This window comes from Orcinus orca, chromosome X, assembly GCF_937001465.1.
Source record: "Orcinus orca chromosome X, mOrcOrc1.1, whole genome shotgun sequence".
Taxonomy (NCBI): Eukaryota; Metazoa; Chordata; class Mammalia; order Artiodactyla; family Delphinidae; genus Orcinus; species Orcinus orca.
The window spans coordinates 17,447,309-17,467,173 of NC_064580.1; the positions used below are offsets into that span (position 1 = coordinate 17,447,309).

Sequence of the window (19,865 nt, forward strand, 5' to 3'; positions counted from 1 at the left end):
ACCACTATGGAAAGAACAATTACTTGGGAGTCAAGAGCTATAGTTTAGTGGCCATGCTAATAACTAGATGAGTTACCTTGGTCAAATCCTTTCATTGCTCAGGGGCTTCCTGCTTCCTTCTCTATAAAATGAGAGGCTAGAACCAGATGCTTTTCTTTCTATTATGATTACCTTGTGAGATAGTTTCCTTATATGCAACACTGATGAGACCTTGTTTAGTTCAAAACGAACAGTAAGATTCACTCACTAAAGAATTCCTTCCTTCTGTCTGAGATAGGACTGTGTAATAGTTCTAATCTGGTTTCTTTTATGTATATAAAGACCTAGTGACAAATATAAATCATCCTACAATCAGGAATTTTGATTAGGATATTAGTGGTTCAGAAGAAGGCATGCTTTACATTGGTTAAACTCTAAACCCCCAAAACTGAATTTGTTAATACTGACTCATGTTGGCAAAGCAACTACATTCCGCTGAAATAATTTTTATCACATACTAGTTATTACATTTTAAATTCTACTTGACTTGAACATGAGAGTGAATAAGAAGAAATGCTGTTTATGTTTCTAGAATTATGTATTAAGAAAATGCTTTAAGCAATAGTTTACAAAACCTTTTAGGCCCACAGACTACTTTATTAGGACAAAAGTCCCCATAAACTCAACCTAACACTTTTGACTTCTTTTTGTCCCCATTTATTATATTAATAGAGACTTTAAAATGGAAAGAGACTTCTGGTTAAACATGGATGTTTTACTTTCTACTTTCTTCTAAAACCCTATTGAAATTACAATAATGGAAAAATTATGCATAAACTCACAAGGACAAAAAAGAGAAGCAGTAGCAGAAGGTGACTAAGTGGTAACTCACACAGCAAATCAGAGAAAGCTAAAATCTAAGCTTAAAGAAAGGAGGTCAATGAGAAATAAGCAAATTCTTGCCATAGAACCCCTTCTAATCAGCTTTTTGGTACCGTACTTTTTTTTCTTTAAAAAAAATTTATTTTATTGAAGTATAGTTGATTTATAATGTCTTAATTTCTGCTGTACAGCAAAGTGATTCACACACACACACACACACACACACACATATATATATATATATATATATATATATATATATATATATATATATATATATATATGAATATAGGTACCTCACTCTTAAATGAGGAAAAGACAGCAAAGAATTCCCAGGAATTTAAGGAAAGACTCTAAACACGAAAAATAGCTATCAAAATAAGTAGAAAAATATAGACCTTATATAGATCCCGATTCAAACAAATTACAAAAAGAAAAATGAATTATAACAATAGGGACAACTGGAAACTTGAGCACTGATCAGATATCTGTATATTAATTTTTCAGGTATAATCATAGAATTGTATTATTTCAAGAGTCTTTATCTTTTAGAGATACATACTAAAATATCTATGGAAGAAATTATACAATGTCTGGGATTTGCTTCAAAATATCAAAAGAGGGGAAGGGAGAGAACACAGATAAAAAAAGATTGATTATGAGTTGATAAATGTTGAAGGAAAAAGAAGGGTATATGGGGCTTCTCTATATTTTCTGTTTCTTTCTGTAGATGTTTGACACTTTCCATAATAAAAAGTTTTTAAAAATGTAATAATTAGGGCTTCCCTGGTGGCGCAGTGGTTGAGAGTCCGCCTGCCGATGCAGGGGACACGGGTTCGTGCCCCGGTCCGGCTGGGCCCATGAGCCATGGCTGCTGGGCCTGCGCGTCCGGAGCCTGTGCTCCGCGGCGGGAGGGGCCCCAACGGTGAGAGGCCCGCGTACCGCAAAAAAAAAAAAAAAAAAAAAGGAATAATTAGAGAACAAGGAAAATCTAGGAAATTAAAAATAATGGTAGAAACATGAAGTTAATAGAAGGGTTGGAAGATAGATGATAAAATTTCCTAGGAAACAGGAAAAAAAGACAAAAATGGAAAATAGGATGGAAAAAAAATAAAAATTAGGCAACGACCCAGGAGGTTCAAAATATCCAAAGAGTAGCAGTTATAAAATGGAGAAGAAATGACAAACTACTTTCCCAGAACTGAAGAAATGAGTTTCTAGATTGAAAGAGACCACCCCATATCTGGTATGATGAATTTTAAAAATCCACACTAAAGAAATACCATTATACAAATTTCAGAACACCAGGGATAAAGAGTAGCTTGATTCTAAAGACTTCTAAGGAGGAAAAGCAGCTTATACACAAAGGACTGGGAACCATAATGGTAATAAATTTCATAATTGCAATACAGGAAGCTGGAAGACAATGGAAACAATGCCTTCAAATATTTGAGGGAAAATTATTTCTGATCTAGAATTTTACGTCCAGTCAAATTATAAATTAAGTGAGGGGCAGAATAAAGGCATTTTCAGACATGTAGTTACAAAAAATTTACCATCCATTCAGCCTTTCTAAAGTAGCTACTAGAAGATGTGTTTCAGCAAAACTAGAAAGTAAACTGAGAAAAAGGTAGGTACAGAATTTAGGAAAGGAGATCTAATACAGCAAAGATGTGAAGGATATGTGACTTCAGTACAGGAACAATTTGTATAAAGCATTATGAAAACATTACTAGGAGGACATGAAAAGGGAAACTGTGTGTAAGAGAACTAAATCCTAATCTTCCATGGTAGGAAGTCAAAAGATTATGTCTCCAAAATGAAAACAATCAAAGAATTACAATATAAGAATATTGAATGTGGAGGTAAAAGGCAGAAGCAGCAGCTAAAGAGACGGAAGTCATTGTCTCTGGGGGTCAAGAACTGGGATAGGGAGAAGGGTAGGAAAAGCACTGCTATTTTATAAGACTCTATACACATATTACTTTGATAAAAATAAAAATAAAATTTAAGAACACACCAGCAGTCTATAATTCCAATATGTCAAGTAGCTTCACTTTTCTATGGTCTCTTATATTGCTAACATCTATATAATTTTACATACTTGTGGTAGCCAAATTCGTTACAAATTTTTGTTACATTCATTTGTATGATTATATTTGTTCACTTACAAATTTTTGTTACATTCATTTGTATGATTATATTTGAAATATTTCATTTAAATAATGTTCTATTAAGTGGCATACCATACTTTTCTAAACATTCAATATTTATAAGATTTCTAAATTCTCGATGTTCTAAATAATGTTGCAATGAAAATTTTCAAGTACACAAAATCCTTCTTTGAGATTATTTCCTTAGGTTACTTTAGCAGCAATAATGGTTTGTTGTACTTATTGCAAAACCGCTTTCTAACTTATGTTGCCATTATATGAAATAACTCATTATTTTATATGCATTTATCAGAAAACTGGGACATTTCCCCAAATGTTATTTATTTTATCCCCTTGCATAAAAATGTATTCTAAAACCCTTTAGGTGGAGGTTGTAAAGTTATTTCTCAGGAACTCCTAACTCAATCATTCCTTTTACATTTATTAGTTGGAATTCCATTGTAAGGAAGAGCTTTCCCTTGTTCTCCATTAATTTATGGATTAACGCATGGATTCTTTATTCAGTGGGTTGTAATCGATCACTGTCATTAATTATTGCAATGTTTAAACTGTCCTAGATTTGGCCAGTAGGAGCCTTTTAATAAATTCCTTATATATTAATATTTTGTAATATTTGAGGCAAATAATTTCCTGATTTCCTATTTATACTATTTTTCACTGTACAAAAGGCCAAAAGTTTTTGTACTGTCAATTTGTTTGTAATTTGTGCTTTGCTCAATATCTCTTCACAAGTTTCCTAGGATGTGTTAAGTTGTAAAATTCAGTTAGATTGTTTATTATGGTATATGGTTTAAGAGAAGACTCTAGTTTTTTTGCAGGTTGTTCATAAGTATTTCAAACAAAATTTAAAAAATCAGTATTTAATTTCCCATTGTCCTGGCCACCTGCTTTGTCATACAGCACAGCACTTACTCAATATTTTTGTAACAAATACATGAAACTTTAATATATAATACTTTTGTACTGTTTTGTTCCACTGGTTTATATGCCTGTATTATTGTCCCCCAAAACACAATGAATTATTACTGCTTTTAATAAGCCTTAAACCTGATAAAACTTGTTCCTTTCTCATTCTTCTTTTTTAGAATACTCTTTGAGGCGTATGTTTTCAAGTGAAATTTTCAATATTTCAAGGAAAATGCAACAGGAATCTTGAGGATATGGAGCTAACTGGATGATTAGAGGAATACTAAGAGTCTTAACAGCCTTCTCTAAAAGGAATTGGGCATGTATTTCCTTTCCCAATATCTTTTAGGTTTCTCAGAGTTCATAGTTTCCTTTACATATACTATGCACAACACAAATCCTGTTATATACATGAAAAAAACTACTTTTGTTGCTTTTGTAAATGAACTCTCAAATAAGTTCCATCTATGCAGCTTTATAACATGGAATTCATGAGTATAAAATTATAAAAGTAGTGATGTAGAGTAGGGCACTGAGGATATAATTTAATTTCCTGGCCCTAGCAAGAATCAAGTAAGTAGTATGCCCAGGGGTGGAGACTGGATAGGAAAGAAAATACATTCAGGAAGGGAGCAAGAGAACAGAGGCAAAGGATGGTGTTTATAGAGGAAGGTGAAATTTCTTGAAACGATGATAATATCCAGTGTGAGTTACTAATTGGGAAAAATAACATCAGAAATAATAAGTGATCATCACAGATATTCCTTCCAGAATATTTCAAAACCTTTAGAAAATACAGGTACGTTGAAGAGGAAAAAAAGAGATGTCAGGAATCAATAATTAGAGGTTATGTGGTAAAATAACTGATACTACTTTAAAAAAGGAAGATCTAAGTATTTAAAAATCTATGTACAATTTTTTCTAAGTGACTGTTTACCTATAAGAGCCAAATCTGACATTAGATTTTTCAAAATCAGAGGCTTAGAATAAAAACTTATTTGGAGACCAGAAGTCAAAATGATAAAGTCCTTAGAATAAAAGCTATTTTGCATCATAAATCAGTAAGTTTTCAAAACATTAAAATAATAATATGAACTGGAAGATGCATCAAACCTAGTTTTAAAATTCTAAACTTCTACTTGCCTAAAGCCCAAGAAGAATTTATAATACTTCTTTTAAAGCATGGCAACTCCCATTCTCACTAGTCATATGATTCCTAGCCTTGTAGGAAAAATCCACTAAAAGAAAGTCTAAATTTAAAGACAGTAACGGGAACAGATTCTGAATTTAAGTAACTGGCCTAGGAGTCACATGAGACCTATTCAGATTTTTCAGTTTGTTCATACTACGCGAACACTACAAATAGCAGTAGCACTTACCTTTCAATGTGGCCTTCTTCAATACTTTCATGGCGTAAAGCTGTCTAGCATCAGAGCCTGAGATTTTTTTGACTAAGAAAACCTGTATTTAAATAAGAGAAAATAAGTCTTACAAAGTATCATAAACTATACTATTGCTAAAATAAGACCCCCTACTGTAATATAGCTTATTATTAGAAAGATTCTGATACATTAACTATTTTCCTTAAAATATTACCAATTATAAATATAGTGAGTTGTAAACACTGGTTATAACTTTGGGTGTCAATATAAGTGAATACATTTTTTGTTGTTGTTTGCCAGTTCCCAAAGACCATGTAACATGTAAGACAGAAACAAAAATCTTTAAACTATGAAGCAATTAGAGAAAAGTCTAACATGTTTAAAGTATAACACAGGTGGTGATTGCTCTGCTTCTAACAAAACAAAAATTCTGATTCCATAAAAACTTTAATACAGAAGTTCCCCTTGACCACAATTTTCTGTTGATTCAATTCTGTTGATAGTCTTTTCTATGTATGAAAACTCCACAATTTCTCATTGCTGGGCAGAACAATTTATTTTTATTTTTTAATTTTAGTATAGATGATTTACAATGCTGTGTTAGTTTCTGGTGTACAGCAAAGTGATTCAGTTATATATATATATATATATATATATATATATATTCTTTTTCATTATGGTTTATTACAGGATACTGAATATAGTTCCCTATACAGTAGGACCTTGTTGTTTACCTATTTTATATACAGCAGTTTGTATCTGCTAATCCCAAACTCCTAATCTATCCCTCCTTTATCCTCTTTCCCCTTTCGTAACCACAAGTCTGTTCTCTATATCTGTGAGTCTGTTTTTGTTTCGTAGATATGTTGATTTGTGTCATATTTTAGATTCCACATACAAGTGATATAATAAGGTATTTGTCTTTCTGACTTCACTCAGTGTGACAATCTCTAGGTCCATCCATGTTGCTGCAAATGGCATTATTTTATTCTTTTTTTTGGCTGAGTAGTATTCCATTGTATATGTGCACCACACCTTCTTTATCAATTCATCTCTTAATGGACATTTAGGTTGCTTCCGTGTCTTGGCTATTGTAAATAGTGTTATGAACACTGGGGTGCATGCATCTTTTAAAATTAGAGTTTTCTCCAGATATATGCCCAGGAGTGAGATTGCTGGATCATATGGCAACTCTATTTTTAGTTTTTTAAGGAACCCCCACACTGTTTTCCATAGTGGCTACACCAATTTACATTCCCATCAATAGTGTAGGAGGGTTCCCTTTTCTGCACATCCTCTCCAGCATTTGTTATTTGTAGGCTTTTTAATGATGGCCATTCTGACTGGTGAGAGGTGATACCTCACTGTAGTTTTGATTTGGGCAAAACAATTTAAAACACTTATACTGAAGAAATTTACTCACAACTATTTAATGTAAATTAAGTCGGAACCCTGCCTCCCCATCTTTTAAAAATCAAATACACACATATACCTAAAAATTAAGAATACAATTCCCAGGGGAATTCCCTGGCGGTCCAGTGATGAGACACTATTGCACTTCCACTGCAGGAGGGGTGCGGGTTCGATCCCTGGTTGGGGAACTAAGACCCCGCAGGCCGTGTGGTGTGGCAAAAAAAAAAAAAGAAAAAAAGCAAGCAATCCCCAGGTATGTTACTGAGTATCTTGATTTTCCAAATATTTTTGGCTGTTTTCAAAATATAGTGTGGGATTTATACAAAATGAATAAAGTCTGCTCTAAATAACTCACGGTCATGCTGTAACTTGTCTAATACAATACCAAACTATCAATAAATCCCCTCTACTCATTTTGACCATTAGTTTCATTATCTTTTCCAGCAAACCTTTACACAGACTTGCTAAATGGACCTGAATTTCAACTTTTTTTCTCCTACCCATTCTTTCCTAGCAGTGCTACTGAGCTGCCACAGATGGTAAGAAGAGACTCAATTACAATCAAGAATTAACTCTAGGGTCAGCTCTCTATTACCTGCATTAGCACACTAGGCTATTAGCACAAAATAAAAAAATGATTCATTCAACTGATTCTAGGGCAAGGCAGAGTTCCTCACTTCGAGAAATTGTGCCGAAGACAATGGTCAGTGACCTCACGTCCAGTGAAAAGTGCCACAATGTGCACAGAAACCCTGATGCAGGGTGTGTTTCTCTCCCCAAATTACACCCATTGTCCCCCTTCACCGTGGCCCATGGTGAAACTTCCTTTTAGCCAGTTAGCAGTGAGCCAACCTAGGGAGCGAAAAGTGTATTCTCAATCAGGGTTGTTCCTAAGATGGAATGATGTTTAAAAATTAAAGGCAATCAGAGATTATGAATATTTTTGAACTGAAATAAATTCTAACTAGGTGGGGATAATTAGGATTTACCTGATATTTATTATTCATTCATTCTTAAGATTCCCTAATCAAGCTTCTTCATACTATTCTACAAGAAAAATTCTCCTCATGGGTTCAAACTTTCTTCACCCTACTTTGAAAGCACCCTCTTGACACTTTTCAGCACATCTTAGTTTTTGCAAAGGACTTTCACAAGCATTTGTAATGCATCATCATGATAATTTTGGGAGGCAGGCCTACTAAGCAATGCCTATTTTATAGCTAGGGCTTTGAGATGTTAAATAATTAACGCAGTGTCACAGTGGAGGTATTGGGATAAGAATCGGGCCAGCCACCCAGTTCTGTGCTTCTGCTCAGGGCACTCAATCTGTTGCCTCTGGCTGGTCACCAGTCAAGCGCAGCAGGAGCAGCAGCAGTCCCAGATGCCATCAGATCTTCCCCCACCAGCACTTCTGACTTTTCGAATCCCTCATGAAGCTATTCTAGGCTGTGACAGGTCATCCCTGTTTCCTTGGCTGAGACTGGCTTTTGAGGATGAGTAAGAAAGGAGACGCCCTATTTTTAATGTTTGCTATTTATAGTAAGGTATTTAAGTTACTTTTAAAGAAATAAAGGGAGAAGCATGCTAACTCCTGGAAACTTCAATATTATGTTCCCTGAAAATATAATGTGTAGAAATAAATCCATCTATTTTGGTTTATCCATAATAAATTGCATGATAATACAATCTCATAGCAGATATTATGTGCTTGGCCTTATATCATTTAATTCTTACTACTACCCTATGAGGGCAGGACTATTATTTACTCATTAATTCTTTCCAGAACTATATGTTAGGTACCGTGCTACTGGTTCCATGCTGAGACATGGTTCAAGGCATACATGGCCCCTGCACTCATGGAACATATAGTCTAGTGGGGGAGACAGCCAATAAACAAATAATTACACAAACAAAAAACTGCAACTGAGGTTAGTGCTGTGAAGATGAGGTATCTAATATTCTGAGACGGTAAAAATAGACAAATATGACCTAGGTCAGGATGGCTGGGAAGACTTCTTTGAGATCCTAAGCTTAAGAGGAGCCAACCAGAGGAGGAAGGGATGGCGGTGGAGCAGTGTTTTTCAGGCAGAGGGAACAGCATGTGCAAAAGGCTTTTGCTTATGGATTAAAAAAGAAGGCCAATGTGGCCAGAACACAGGCAGTGAAAAGTATATACACTGATGTTGATGAGGTAGCTAGGGGGCAGACTGAGGGGCTCCTCAGCCATCTTAAGAATTTGTCTTTCTCCTAAAAGCAAAGGGAGGCCTCTAAAGGGTTAAGTGGATGGAGTATAAGACTAGCTCTTGTTGGCTGTCATGTATTGATAAATAAGGGCTTGAGGCAAAAATAAATTTGGGAAGCCCAAGGTAGGAGCCTCCTTCAATAGGCCAGGGAGAAATGGTGGTGGCACAGACTGGAGAAGTGGCAGGGAGAAGGAGAGAACAGGCATGATTTGAGAAATCCTCACTAAATCAGCATAACTTGTCAATGGATCAGATTGGTGGGGGTGGGGGGAGAGGGAAGGGCGGGGACTAGAAGGATATGTCAAGAATGCCTCTCAAGTTTCTGGCTTGCTTAACCAGAAGTCATTCATAGTAATAGAGAAAAATGAAATAGAGGTTTGGGGGTTAGGGGAAAATCATGAGTTTGGTCTTAGATATGTTGAGTTTAAACTGACTTTGGGGCATGCAAAGAGGAAAAAATAAGTAGCTGTACATACAGTTCAGAGTTTAGAGTCACAATCTAGATTGGAGATATAAATCTGTTACATCAGCTGTATGTGGGTTTTATTAAGATAGTGGGCATAAAGAAATTAATTAGTAGGGAGTATAGAGTGAGAAGGGAGCCTAGAATGGAACCTTGAGAACTTCAATACCTAATGACTGCCTAGAAGAGGAAAATGGGGCTCCAAGAGGTTAAGTAACTTGCTCAAGTGCACATAGCAATTAAGCAGAAAAAACGAAACAAAACTAGAATCCACGTCTGGCTGACCTAGAGCTCAAACTTGCAACCATTATCTTCTTTTGGCTACTTAATCTATATCTGGATTAAAAATATCACTTTGGGCTTGAAAGAGGTTAACAGCTGTAACAGATTACCTATGTTAGCCAAGAATTGCTAAACAGTCCCGTTAAAATACACAAGAGAGCAAAACGGGTGTTGTTTTGAAGCTTGCAAAGTCTATCTTCAAATGCTTCCTCACAGAGAGGTGGCAAGGAAGCACTGCACTGTGAAAGCTGAATGCAATCTCAGAACGTTCCTCTTGCTGAGAAATGGACTAGATAGATCAAGTAGTAGTGATTATAATGCTGTACTTCTCAAAATGGAGTACAGGAAGCGCTCCTGAGGTATGCAGCAGGGGGACAAGGAATACTTGAAAAATGATAAAGATGTTGCAATTTTAGTTGGTGGATTTGGGAAATAGTTGAGAAATATTTTTGGATATTAAAAACAGACACAGAGGGGCTTCCCTTGTGGCGCAGTGGTTGAGAATCTGTCTGCCAATGCAGGGGACACGGGTTCGAGCCCTGGTCTGGGAGGATCCCACACGCCAGGGAGCAATTGGGCCCATGAGCCACAACTACTGAGCCTGAGCATCTGGAGCCTGTGCTCCGCAACAAGAGAGGCTGCGACAGTGAGAGGCCCCCGCTCGCCGCAACTAGAGAAAGTCCTCGCACAGAAACGAAGACCCAACACAGTCATAAATAAATAAATTAATTAATTAAAAAAAAACAAAAACCAGACACAGATATCACTGAATAGAATGCAGCCTTTGAGTTCATTTTAAAGACAAGCTATAAGTCCCCCAAATTTCGTACATGTAGTGGTAACCCCCCACCCTATTTCCTTGGGAGTACCTATTTGCTTTCTGCTGGTATTAGGGGTACTCTGGAGGAAAGATTGAGATGCACTGTTATAATGTATTGTAAGATCACCTTGCGATTCTACATGAAGACTCAAAAAGAGGCCAGTGTGTCACGGGAACATTTTGTGATTTTTTTAATCATTCAGGAAGTGCAATTAGGGCTTCCCTGGTGGCGCAGTGGTTGAGAGTCCACCTGCCAATGCAGGGGACACGGGTTTGTGCCCCGGTCCGGGAAGATCCCACATGCCGCGGAGCGGCTGGGCCCGTGAGCCATGGCCGCTGAGCCTGCGTGTCCGGAGCCTGTGCTCCGCAACGGGAGAGGCCAAAACAGTGAGAGGCACGCGTACCGCAAAAAAAAAAAGAAAAAAAAAAAGAAGTGCCATTAGAGACGTCATATAGTCTTGAAGATAAAATGAATATGAAGTGAACACTGCCAAGTTATGAAAGTTCCCATTGTACTTCTGAATGACTTTATTCACTTTGTCACACTTATTGATAGTGAGAATTGTAAAAACACAGAAAATACTGCATTGTAGGGAGATCAGTAGTATTTCATAAAATATTTCTGTTCCCCATTTGTATGAAATATATATGAATTCCAAAAAGCAACTTTTTAAAAAGCACATATTCATGGCTTACCTTTCCAAATGATCCCTGCCCTAGTACTTTTAAAAGTTCAAACTGGGAAGGATCTGCCTTTTCATGTCCTTCCTTTACATGATGTGTGATTGCAATTTCTTTGATACTGCCTTCTTCCTGTTGATGCAAATATAAGGGGATAAAACAGAGTTAGAGCTACTTCCTCTGGCTATAAATCAAGCAATGTAAATTTATTGTATCATATTAGAAATCCTCAAATTAACATACACAAACCACCTTTACTGACCCACCAAGTAAAAAGAGAACACATGCCAAGCAAATATACTTTCAAGTTAAATGCCAGAGAAAGAATAATACCAGCCAACCACATAGGCCAGTTTAACCTCTACATAACATTAGTTCTGAATACTTTCAAGTCTTCACTCTTCCTATTGGAGATAATCAGAATGATTAGTTTCATGGGGTGAGGGCAGAGTGTGTAAAGAAGTCTGAAAACAGATCAGAGTAATCTGGTGTGCTCTGATATGTGATTGTATTAGGTAGAACCAACACTATACACAACAAAACCTGATTATTGGGGAGAGGGGTTGAAAAATATTCCAGGGTCAACGTGGAGATTTCTACCCTCAGCAAGGCCGTTTGAATTAGCCTGCTGAAGTTTACTGTGTTTGAAATATCTAAGTTACTTTCTGTTTCTAGGACTACCTGAGATCTGAGATGGGAGAAAGGAATAACTCTAAAACACAAAATCAAAAAAGATTTAACATTTGGATGGAGGATTAGACAGAAAAAACATGCTCAGCATGATGGAAAAGTAGAAGGTCTTAGAGTTAAGAGAAGGATACTTAAAGAATGTGGATGCTTTACTATACCTGAGAGAAGGTGTCAGAAGAGAAAGGTTGAAAATACATGTAAGTAAACATAGAATTTCAATTACTTTATTACCCTGAGATCAGCAGATTAAGTACACCTTATTTATTTAATAATCAAGACATGTACTTTATCAGCCCAAAACTACGACAATAAAATAAAACCCAACAAAACAAGAAACATAAGCCTGTCAAAGACTATCTTTTCTTTTTTTTTTGCCTATAATGTTTTTTCTAGTGCATACGTACTATGAGTAGAATCTAAATGTGTTATACAAACATAAATAATTCATTATTTTTATTACCATTGTATTCCATATAAATGCTTGAACTCAAATAACATTCTCTGAGACACAGAAGGCTGGCAATATAAGGAATTACAAAGATTTCTCAAAAAGATATACCAAGGATATCCTAATGTGGTAGCTTTTGAAAATGAGTAGTAAATGGAAAAAAAGCTCCTATAAGAGAACAGAAAAGAAATCCAGGCCCACCAATTTACTCTGTAAGACAGAAGCTGTAGTTTGTAGAATGTTCTACTAAGGCAGCTTAATCATTTTGGACTTTCCTGGAACTTTGACAACAATAATAAAACAATCCCCTAATATGGTTTAGTCTTTTATTTTGTAATTCCATATGCATTATCTCATTTAATTCTCACAATGATCCTATGCAATAGGCATTAGGGTAGAATCAAACATTAGCTGACTCCTTCCTGGGCACCCCTTCTCTCCAAATGAGACCAATGTGTACAAGGTCTTGAGAGTGATAGCTGTTCCTAGGCGCATTAGGAAAGAAAGGAAGCAAATTACCCAATTCTCTAAAAAAAAAAATTTCAAAGAACAATGTATATGTGGGATTGATTAAGTAAGAAAGATTCAGATTAAAATCCAGCAACTATTTATTAAATACCTAACATGTATCAAGCCCGGGTTAGGTGTTTTTTCACCTTTTCTATTTATGCTTCATGCAAATCTTTGACTACATATCAGTATTAGAGAGGGCTAATGATAACACAGAGTATACCCCAAAGCAAGCAAAAACATTTCAGAACTCTCTACAGACTCCCCCATTCACCATTAGAAATTTTAAAGGTAAAATGGTCTGAATATTCTACAGTCTGAAGTTTAAAGAGATCAAGTAAAGATCACAAACTAGTAACTGGCAGACTTAGGGCCCAATTCCAGGTTTTCTGACTTCTAACAACTTCTAAAACAAGGATCTTAGCATTACACCACATTGAGACTGTCATGAGGCTCTTGGTGGTTCCCCATCCAAGATCAATGACAGTAACATACAGACTTATTCCCCTGGCCTTTGTAACTGGTCTGTATCTCTTTGGTCAGTTAGCTAAACTGATTAGTGAAGTGGTCTCTGAACTTTTGGTAGTACACCATTATTAATAAAAAAAAATAGCATATACCCAATATTTGTATACTTATTGGCTTATATATACTTTTTGTATTACTAAATTATATATATACTTATAAATTATATACTTTTTGTATTACTAAATTATATACATTATACATGGAAATGAAACTATAAAGAAGTTCTCCTCTTTCTTTTCTGTACCCTAAAGTGCTGTCACATCAAACTTTGAAGACTAATTGATAACAGACTTGAACTCATGAGGCTAAGTTCATGGGTTGGATTCCAGCATGTGCCAGTGTGCCTCCTGTGGGAAAAACGAACTGTTCAAGAGCCTAACTGAAATCTAATGGCTATTTATGCCCTTATATCATGACGCTGTGAAGAACTATACCCTGTAATGTTCTATATATTTTACCACTTTTCTTTCTTGGGTTAAGTGGGATGTAATTCATTAGGCTGCAACATTATTTCATCTTATATTTCATAGCAAATACCTACTACAATTGTCTGTCACAAATAAAGATGCAACATAGGCAAGGAAGGACTACTGAATTATAACCGTTCTGCATTTTGTCACAGGCATACAGCATCAAGCCTTACTCTCACAGTGTGAGCTACAATCAGGCCATGGATCTCAAAATAAACAGCAGTTACTATTCAAGAAAGATTTCATCTTTGATGACTATCCTTCCTTTCATGTCAAAAAATTACTAAAAAATGTAGAGTCTCCCTTTGATCCCTTCATTCAATAAACACACTTAAGCACCTATTATGTATCAAGCTTGGTTCTGGGAATACCTTTCATTCTATTTCCAGTAACATCGTCCTGCTGTAATCCTTCGTTACCTTTCCTGTAGGAAATTGAAACTAGCTTGGTCACTCCTAATGCCCCTTTCTGCCACTGCCACTCCAATCCATCCTCCTGACAAATTCATTTTCTGAAAGTAGACAGCTCCAGTTACATGCCCAGACTGCTCAAAAACTCCTCCAAGTTTTTCCAAATTAAATGCACTGCTTTACCTTGGCATTGGAGGCCTTCTACAATATGGTCTCAACCTGCTTTTCTGGTATTATTTCCCAACATTCCCTTACACGTAGCCTTCTGTCAACTTGGGTTATTTCCTGTTCCCTAAATTTTTTGTTTTTAAAGTCAAAGTAATATATGCACATGGGTAACAAATCAAATAGTGGTAGAATAGCTTATGGTGAAAAGCAAGTCTCTTCTCACCCCCATACCTAAGTTTTAAAAAAATTTTAATTCTTTCTGCACTTACTTTGATCATTTCTTAGTTTATTAACTTTAAGACAATACCTATTGATTTAAAAATAAGAAAGATGAGGGACTTACTTATATTATGCCCCTTCCATCCATCACCTTCCTCCCCACTGTTTGATAATTATATTAATTTCACATAAACTTCTTGTTTTTTCTATAAGTTTTAGACAGAATCCTAATTCTTCACTTTGTAAAAGGAGGGTAATAGTGCCCATACATTCTTTCCCTCAAACTTCCCCCCACCTGCTAATAGCTTATTTTTATTAATATTTAAGGTTATTAATATTAAGAAAATTAACATTCTCTCCTGTAACCACAACCAAATCCTTCATGCTCTCACTACAGCTTGATTCTCAAAGCTGAAAGCCTATATAAGCAGCAGCATTTTCATGACAATATATTGCTCAAACGCAGGCTAGGAAGTGTATTAAATTTCCTTTCATATGGGCCCCTAACAGTGACTTGCGGGACAATCCAAGGGGACTTTAAGTCTTAGATTTTTACCATACTTTCCATTCTTCTGAGAGCCCTCTCTTACCCTCCCATCAGGATGGGTTGTTCTCTAGGCCTTGCTGCGTAGATATTATCTCGGGATATATCTTCAGTGCTTTCCTGGTTGAATCCACTATTTTCAGTTTCCCATGTCTCTCTCTTTCTTAGACTACTCCCTTGTAACTTCCAAAGAAAGGTGATGTGGAAGAAAACTTTCTGGATCTTGCACATCTGAAAATGTCTCTATTTTGTCTTCACATTTGTATAATTTGGCTTGCTACCAAATTCTAGAATAAAAATAATCTTGCTCAAGAATGTTGGCGCCATTCGTCCACTGTCTTCTAGCAGTCAGCACTGCTGATGAGCTGGATGATGCTAGCCTGATATACACTTTTTGGTACGTGACCTGGTTTTTCTTTCTGGAAACTTTAAGAATTTTCTGTCCTTGTATTTCTGAAATTCCACACTAAGTGAGATAAATATGGTCTCCTTTCCTTCAGAATGCTAGATGCTTGGTGAACCTTTATAATCTAAAGACGTGAATTCTTTACCTCTGGGGGAATTCTGACATTTCTTTGATAATTTCCTTCCATCCACTCTTCAGGGTTTCTCTTTTTGCAACAACTCTATTAGCTGGATACTGTATGCCCGGAATTTAATTTTCATCTTTTTTCCTCCTATTTTCTGTCTCTTTTCTGAGAGACATCCTTGACTTTATTTTCCCACCCCCATACTGAATTTTTTATCCTGGCAAATCTTATTTTAAAATAAATCTTCAAGTGCTTCTTTTCTCAATATTTCTTTCTTTTTTTAAATAGCACCTTCCTCCACTCCCTACCTCTTCCTCCCCAAAATGGATGCAATCATTCCAAACCTCCTTGAGGATAGTAACTAGACTTTTAAAAATCTTTTTTCTAAATTGGGATGCAGAGGATACAAAAAATGTTCTTGGGGGTGGAGAGAAAAGATCAATGCCTATGGCCCAAGTTGCAAAAACTTGCAAAAACTATCCCCAACACATTTTTCTGCTCCTTCCCAGTTGAAATTTTTACTAATCATATCAGCAAGCCATTTTCTATCTACTTTTATGTATATGTGAAGTCACAGTAGCATAATAGGCACAATATCCTTGGTTGGCATCTTGATCCCCAAATTGTGCTTTATGTCACCAGTCTTTCCAAGTTATGGGACCATGAATATTTTCGAAATGAATTTGAGGTTCAATTAGGACATAATACTAATGCTTGGGCAATCTTGGACAACAGAAAGGAAAGCAACAATGTGCCCTTCTAGCTCATACCTGGAATCCAATGAGATGGATGCAGAGAGGGATATCAAATTTCTGAAGACATTGATAACCAAGGACAGACTGATATTTGCATGTGACAAACCTACCTTAGGTCACTAAATCACCTGTTACTGAAATAAATCTGTCACATGACAACACAGAACTACAGTTTGATAGTTTGTAAAGTTGTGTTTTTGACTGTAAGTATACAGTGAAGCAACTGTAATTTTATGGAAAAAGAATTTTATCAATGAAGTAGAGCAGAGATGTAAGTTATATCCATTATAATTACTCTGTGAAGCTAACATTTTTACATTTTCTGGCACAATTGTACTTGAACTGATACATGGATACCTGCCCAGTCATTACCACAAAAACTTACTTTGTGTATTTTTAAAAGTTATAAAAAATTCCATGTTTTTATTTTTACAAAGTCTACGTTTATTTGCTAGATAAAGGTCTACCTGTAGGCAAAATTGTGAAGCTGCCAGCTGGTCTACATCACAACCCTGTATCCTTCATCTACATTCCCAGCACTTTCAGACATTTGGTACTCACAGTTACCAAACTCAGAGGTGTTCAATACTCTCAAGCTATGAATGGGAATTCATTCGTTCATCTATTTAAACATTTATTTATTGAACACCTAATACATGCCAGGCACTCTTCTAGCTGTCTGAGATATACAATAAATGAAACAGACCAAAATCTTTGCTGTTTTGGGGAGAGACCTAATAATAATAATAATAATAAGGCTCTTGTACTTTTGCTTCTTCCTGACTGCCTGGTCCTGATGGAAGTGTTTCTGATCTATGACATATTCTCTTAGGCTCTTTCCTTTTTGTTAGAAGGCAATTCAGATTATGGGCCAGGTACTGCACTAGGTATTAGCAAAACTACGATACAGAAGAGTATCTGCTCTCTAGGAATTTACCTAGGGCTTCAAAGATGTACTATTGGGAAAATACTTGTTGAGATATGACCCTGATAGATAAAACAAAGTCAGTTCAGTTAAAAAATATCTATGGGACTTCCCTGGTGGTGCAGTGATTAAGAATCTGCCTGCCAATGCAGGGGACACGGGTTCAATCCCTGCTCTGGGAAGATCCCACATGCCGCGGAGCAACTAAGCCCATGCACCACAACTACTGAGCCTGCGCTCTAGAGCCCGCGAGCCACAACTACTGAGCCCGTGTGCCACAACTACTGAAGCCCGCGCACCTAGAGCCCATGCTCCGCAACAAAAGAAGCCACCGCAATGAGAAGCCCGTGCACCGCAACGAAGAGTAGCCCCCGCTCGCCGCAACTACAGAAAGCCCGTGTGCAGCAACGAAGACCCAACATAGCCAAAAATTAAAAAACAGAAAAACAAAAAAACCCTATAATTTTAGGAATTTGTAAAGAGTATCATTTTAAACATCACAGAAAAATGGCAGAAGAAAATTCATGGACAGGTGGATCTTTTGTTGTTCCTCCAGTCACAGAGAAAGCCACCTCATTTGTTTCCCAGGACCAACAAAAGGTTGATAGGTTCCATCTTAAATGGTCTTTGAGGTTCACCCCTTACTGGGAAAAAATTAACGGTAAAAAATTAACTCAATGTTTCCTTTTCAAGTTGAAAGGGAAAATATAAAATTTTGTTCTTAAAATGTTTTTTAAAAGGATTAAAGAAAAGGGACTGAAACAGACACTGCTTACCTGAGTTATATAAAACCTAATACTGTAACATGCAAATATCAAGAAAACAAACTGGGTGACATTAACTGATTTTAAAGAATGATTCAACATTTGGCATTATGCCCTGCCTTGTATACATAATTTCCTTTTTCCTCCCCTCCCTTGAGTCAGGAAGTGTGTTCTTAAGGCATTTGTATTTTTTAAATTGTTTTTAATGTCAGAAAATATTGTTGAAGCTCAAAATAAAATATTTAAATATTCCTCAGTAAAAGCCAATAAATAAGTATTTTCTACTCATAGATACGTAACCATTTTTTGGCCTATCATAAAAAAAAGACCCGACAAATGAAATTATAAGATTTTATTTACCTCTTAAATATAATCCAAAAGTAAAATGAATAAAGCATCGCTTTCTATATAGATAATTATAGTTCAATAATATACTTTTTTTAATTTGAAAAAGATATGTTAATTTTTTTTTGATGATCAAGATACATAAAAATTATTTGGCTGTGACACAAAATTAGTCTTGTCATTCAAGCTATGGTGAGAAACCACATTTTAATTTATTCTAGATTACAATTTGACCAAATCCGATTTACTTGATTTGCTAATGAATAATACATTCAGAATTTTTCATTTAGCCAAATTCTTTAAGAGAGTATTCTAGGCCAGCTTCTTGAATCTATGTTTGAGAAAACAGCATTGCTGGTTCTCCAGACTAATATTTTCAATAACTGCTGGAAAGAGCACTGAGTTTTCTCCCAATTGGGAATCCCGATCAACAAATTTAATTCTCTTTAAAGAGCAGCAGGATAGCACAATTCTCATGGCAAAATATCAAGTTGATTTTGGCAGGATTTTAGATTAAATACAATACAAATTATCATTCACTAAGCACATTTTAACAAAGTTATGCTTTGAAAAGTGTGCCTACTGTAAGATAAAATTACTTGCTTAAAGCTAAATATAATTGATTAAAAACGTCAAAGTTTTTAAAGAACCAATTTCAACAAAAATCTGTTTTTAAATTCTTGACTGTTTAAAATAACACATTCTCCTACTCATCAAAATGTTACTTACATTATTATTACATAGTAATCTCCTAAATATTAGCAGGTTCACAATTTTGTTCACGCCTAGTTCAATACTGAGAGTTACAGTCATCTGTTTTATTATACAAAATTACAAACACTAACAAGATTAAAAATTACTTTAGCACTAAAAAGGCAATGTAAAATAAGTTTACAAAATATACAGAGTTGAAATATATAATACAAATAGCTGGCTTAATTTTAGTAAATAGAAATATTATTCTTTAAATGTTCTATAAGAACTGGTTTTGAATTTTGAAAAGCTTCTTAAAAGAACACTAAAGTGAAATAATTGTTTAATTAGTATAATTATACTTAGCTCTAACCGAAACATTTTAGTCTCTAAAGAAGTTGAACAAAGCTTACCTGTATAGAGCGAACACGAAAAGACAGAAATTTAAACATGGCTATGAAACCATGATGGTGATAAAGAATTTCTAACGGTAAAACTTAAGTTAGAAAGGGAAGGCCAAGCCCCTGCAAAGTTTTCCCCTACCAGCTGTTCCGGCAATTAGAAAATTTCCTGTCAGGCGGGTCCTGAAATGCTAGAGAAAGAGGCCTGACAATTTTCCTGTGGTAAAAGAAAGGAGAAAC

At 35.7% G+C, this 19,865-nt stretch overlaps 1 protein-coding gene across 12 annotated transcripts in view; it reads right to left on the bottom strand.

Annotated features, from left to right (window-relative positions):
- The window catches only part of RPS6KA3 (ribosomal protein S6 kinase A3), a 111,102-nt gene that overhangs the window by 43,196 nt on the left and 48,041 nt on the right, over positions 1 to 19,865 (bottom strand). For 10 of the 12 annotated variants that reach the window (XM_033411512.2, XM_049704731.1, XM_033411517.2 and 7 more), the window contains 2 exons: positions 11,241 to 11,357; positions 5,321 to 5,402 (listed from right to left, as the gene is read on the bottom strand). In XM_033411512.2, the coding sequence (XP_033267403.1) occupies positions 5,321 to 5,402; positions 11,241 to 11,357 (199 nt within the window). Of the gene's footprint in view, positions 1 to 5,320; positions 5,403 to 11,240; positions 11,358 to 19,637; positions 19,764 to 19,865 lie in introns of those variants that run through there. The other 2 variants (XM_049704730.1, XM_049704733.1) reach the window with 2 other exon arrangements.